The sequence below is a fragment of the Myotis davidii genome, unplaced genomic scaffold (assembly GCF_000327345.1).
Source record: "Myotis davidii unplaced genomic scaffold, ASM32734v1 scaffold208, whole genome shotgun sequence".
NCBI lineage: Eukaryota > Metazoa > Chordata > Mammalia > Chiroptera > Vespertilionidae > Myotis > Myotis davidii.
In genome coordinates this window covers 1,810,861-1,815,414 of record NW_006299706.1, presented here as the reverse complement: position 1 = coordinate 1,815,414, position 4,554 = coordinate 1,810,861, and the positions used below count along the sequence as shown (strand labels likewise).

Genomic DNA, 4,554 nt, shown 5'->3' with positions numbered 1-4,554 from the left:
ACTCCCTTCTGGAGCCTCCCTAGCTTCTGCTCCCCGAGATGGCACCACCCTCAGACCGGGCCCACAGGCAGAAGGTGCCCAGGAGGTCGAAGGTGCTGGGAAACTGCTGTGGGAGGAAGGGGGGAGCCCCCCAAGTGGGTGAGTGTTGCTTATGTCACAGCCTCTGCCCACAGCCGACACTAATGTGTACCCGGGTGCTCTGAAGGCCGCATCCTGCCCCCCCTGGAGCCGGAGGCAGCAGGAGGGGGAGGGATGGGGGGGTGAGTCTGGGCAGCAGTGAACATGAGGATGCTGGTGACTGTGCAACGTTTGTGTCTGTCCCTCAGAACACACGGTGACGCCCACCAACAAAGACACCACAGCAGACAGGAGTAGAAACAACTAGTGTATTGATTTGAGAAGAGAAGGGGTGCGGATGGGGGATGGGGAGCTAAGGGGATCTTTAGTGTTTGCCAAAAACAACCGCCACACCCTCCACCCCTTCTCACCGTCCTCCTCTGGGTGGGGCCCACAGGCTCTCACCTTTTCTAGGGAGCCTCCCTTTCCCTTCTCCTTGCACCCACTTGACCGTGACCTCCAGTGACCAGCAGACCCCACTCCGCCTCTAGAGCTGGGTGGAAGCAGGCGCAGACTAACCCTTCCTCCCCCTTCCTTTACCGCTCACCTCATTCCCATCTCTTGTCTCATAAAATACAAGAAAAGCAAGCGCAGCTGGGACTTGGGAGAATCAAGTCACCTGGGGCTGGGGCGGGCGTGGGACTCAGCCAGGTAACTAGGATGGGAGCCAGCCCCGGGCCTGCGAAGGCGGCACAGAAGACTGCACAGCTGCCTCTCAGGCTCCATGTTCCCGGGGCCCCGGGGTGGGGGCTGCAGGCAGGCAGGAAAGCAGAAACTCGGCTCTGTAAAAGCACCCCTCTCCCCTGGCTCCTGGAGGAGCCTTCTTTGGTTTTAAGGCAGATACGGAGTTTCCTGAAAGCTGGGAAAATGCAGGACCAACAGAGATAAATGCTAAATATTTTTTTTTTTGGTTGTGTTCTTCCTTCAGTATAAAACCACTGTAGAAAATAACTTCTCTTAGAAAAAAAAACACAAAACACAGAAGAAAAAAACCCAAGGGGTATTTTTCTTTGGCTTCAAGGCCCCGCCCAGGAGGTGCAGGGATGGGGTGAGCACGAGGCGAGGAGGAAGCAGGAGGCCTGCATCCCCGCCTCGGCCTGGCAGGTCCCAGATTACATGATGCTGCAGTTCTGGGCAGCCTACGAGGGAAGAGAGGAGACGTGTGAGCGGCAGTGCAGGGCCCTTCCCTCCCTCCTAACCCTCAGCCCCGCCCGCCCTCCAGTCTGGGGCTCAGACAGGAGGGGCAGGATGCGGGAGTGACTGTGGAGGACCTTGGGAGGCGGTGGGGGGGCTCCCACTCCCCCGGGCTGCGGAAGAGAAGGCTCTCCCCCCACGGGCCCACCTTGTCCTAACCCTCCAGGACCGCGGTCCCCTGTCGGTGGGGTGTGGCGACAAAGAGACAACTCACCTGGGTCCGGGGACTGGAGTTGCCCAGGAGGTAGGAGCGGCCGACCAGGTTGTCCCCGAAGCCGCCACCCCCACTGCCCCCCACACTGCGGTAGCTGCGAGTGACTGTGACACTGGAGGCAGAAGAGCCAGAGGAGATGGATCCGCCCACCTGGGCTCCTGAGCTGCTGGCAGGCGCCTTATCGGCAGGCTGCCCGCAAGTCCCGCACAGCACCGTGCGCGAGCGCAGGTTGTACTCAGCGGGGTCCCCCGAGCTGCTGCAGTGGGTTCCCTGAGGAGGGAGACAAGGCCCAGGGGCTCAGGCGAGTTTGGGACTGACTGCTTAGGCCTAACCACCAGCTCCCCGCTCCTGCGGGCTCCCAGCCACCAGGCGGGAAGGTGGGGTCTGTCCTCAGGGGCCAGAGGGCAGGCCATCGGGCCTGAGAGGCTGGGCTGGGAGGAGGGGGCGGGGAGGCATGGGAGGGGAGGAGGACCTGGAAGACTTGGGGACAAGGCAGTGGAGTGTGGCTCTGCCCGTCCCAGCTACTCTAATCTTAAGAGGGACAGGAGAGAGCGGGCAAGCTTGGAGGGCGGCAGGCATGCAAAATCAATCGGAGAGGGTGGGAACGAGAGAGGATGTTCTGGCAAGAAAATGGGGAAGAAAGGACATGCATGCAACAAAAATGGGGGGAGAGAGGCAGGGCGGGGAGCCCCGCGTCTGTCCTCCCATCCCCTTCCCAAGAGACAAATCCAGACCCTCGTCCACTGCTCCCACGGGAATACCCCATGGCATCAGCGTTCCCACTCCCTTCTTTACCAGAGTAGGGCACCCAGACGCCTGGGTCCCCTGTTCAAGGTATAGGGAGGAGAGAGAAGAAAAGCCAGGGCAGCAAGTGAAGTTCCAAAACATTCTTTAATGAAGTGATTTTTGGCATGGGGAGGGAGGCCGGGGAGAGGCTGCCCCGGGCCTGGCTGGCTGCCCCAGTGTGGGCGTGGCCTCAGCGGCGGCTGCCACTCACGTGGTGGTGATGGAGCATGTCATCCCCGTCCTCATCGTCATCGTCATCGACCACAGTCACTGAGCGCACCAGCTTGCGCATGGCGACCTCCTGTCAGGTACATGGGACCAGGCCAAGAGTTAGGGGTGGGGCTGGGGAAGGGGTGTGCGGTGTAGCCGCCCACAGGGACCACCTAAGAACCTTTCTTGTGCTCTGCCCTTTGTCCAGCCTGCTGCTTACTTGTCTCTCCCCATCCCCCCATCCACCCCCCCACCCCCGCAGCGGGGGGCGGCAGGGGGGGGCGGCGGGCTGGAGCTAAGGAACTGGTTTCTACCCCAGAGAAACACCTTCAAACTGCCTGGGTAGGAATGTGGTTCTGCCTTTAACAATCCTCCTCACCGTCTAACTTCCACCACGCAGGCTGAGGGAGGGGCATCTTTTGGTTTGCCCACTGGGTGGAAAGCTTAGGGCCTGGGGCTACACCATGGAGATAGAGAGATAGAAGAAAGTGACCCTGAATTGGCTTCCTTGGCAAAGGACTCTCAACTGGGATATGGCCGCCAGGGGAGCCTGGCACAGGACGAGGGCGGCCCGCGGCACACTCACTTCCCCATTGGAGTTGATGAGCGCTGTGCGCAGGCTGTTCCCACAGCCCCAGGTGTTCTGCGCCTTCCACACCAAGTCGGTCGGGGGGCTATGGGTGGCCCCTGCTCCTGAAGCCCAGATCTGGGGGGAGGATGAGAGAAGGGCGCTCACTCCAGCGCACCCAGCCTGAGGCCAACCAGCCCCCGTCCTAGAGTCCAAACACCCGGCCACTCACCGTCACCACCTGCCCAGCCTTCAGGGTGAACTTCGGTGGGAAGCGGTAGGTCAGCAAGGGATCATCTCCATTCTGGCGCTTGATCTGCCAGTTGCCCAGGGACTGGTCCTGCCGGCAGGGGAGAGGAAGGTGGGGGATGCTTGTCCAGCTCCTGGATTTACATCGCTCAAGGGCCCCACAGGCACACGTGGAGCCCTCTCCCTCCATCTCCCCACACTGCCCTCCCCTCAAGGTTAACAGCTGCGATCTGTGGGCACTTTGCCACACTCGATACTTTCATCTTCTCCACAACTCAGAGTCAGAGACTATTGCTCCATTTTACAGATGCGGAGACTGATGCTCATAGGTCTAGAGCAGGGGTGGGCAAACTTTTTGACTCGAGGGCCATGATGGGTTCTTAAACTGGACCGGAGGGCCGGAACAAAAGCATGGATGGAGTGTTTGTGTGAACTAATATAAATTCAAAGTAAACACCATTACATAAAAGGCTACGGTCTTTTTTTTTTTTTTTTTTTTAGTTTTATTCATTTCAAACGGGCCGGATCCGGCCCGCGGCTGGTCTAGAACTAGAGCCTGGGGGAGATACACACACGCTCACTGGGTCTGCCTCTCTCCATCCTCCACGCCTCACCATTCCCTATCCCCTCACACCCGGCCGGGCGCCTACCTCATTAGACTTGTTGCGCAGCCGCACGAACTTGCCTTCCTCGTCCACCTCCTCCACGGCCACGCGCCCGCTGGTGCGAGCGTGCTGCGAGAAGCTGCTGCGGCTCTCAGACGACTCCAGCTTGCGCTTCTTGGTGATGCTGCCCCCGCCCTGCGTCTGGGACGAGTGAGAGGAGGCGCGGCCACGGCTGCGCTGCGAGGTGGGGCTGGGGGACAGGCGTAGCCTGGGGAGGGGGAGACAGAGTTGGGGGCCTCGTCAAGGCCAGTCGCAGGCCAGAGTGGCGGCGAGCACCTCCCCGACGCCTGCCCAACCCACCTCTCCTCCTCGCCCTCCAGGAGCTTGCGGTAGGCGTGGATCTCCATGTCCAGCGCCAGCTTGATGTCCAGCAGCTCCTGGTACTCGTCCAGCTGCTGCTGCATCCTCGCCCGCATCTCCGCCATCTCGCGCTCCTTCTCGGCCAGCAGCCGGCGGCTGGTGTCCCGCTCCCGGGACAGTGAATCCTCCAGGTCCCGCAGCTTTGCCTCCTTGGCTGTCAGCTGGGTGAGACAGGCAGGGGGCTGGTGAGC

General features: G+C 60.9%; 1 protein-coding gene across 1 annotated transcript in view; it reads right to left on the bottom strand.

The window, feature by feature from the left end:
• Positions 1–372: 372 nt before the first annotated feature.
• Positions 373–4,554, bottom strand: part of LMNA (lamin A/C) — a 20,768-nt gene continuing 16,586 nt past the window's right edge. Inside the window, exons 6-12 of the mRNA XM_006775713.2 lie at positions 4,304–4,524; positions 3,989–4,211; positions 3,322–3,429; positions 3,108–3,227; positions 2,523–2,612; positions 1,526–1,795; positions 373–1,256 (exon numbers count right to left, since the gene is read on the bottom strand). Of these exons, the coding sequence (XP_006775776.1) occupies positions 1,230–1,256; positions 1,526–1,795; positions 2,523–2,612; positions 3,108–3,227; positions 3,322–3,429; positions 3,989–4,211; positions 4,304–4,524 (1,059 nt within the window). The 3' untranslated portion in view covers positions 373–1,229. The remainder of the gene's footprint in view (positions 1,257–1,525; positions 1,796–2,522; positions 2,613–3,107; positions 3,228–3,321; positions 3,430–3,988; positions 4,212–4,303; positions 4,525–4,554) is intronic.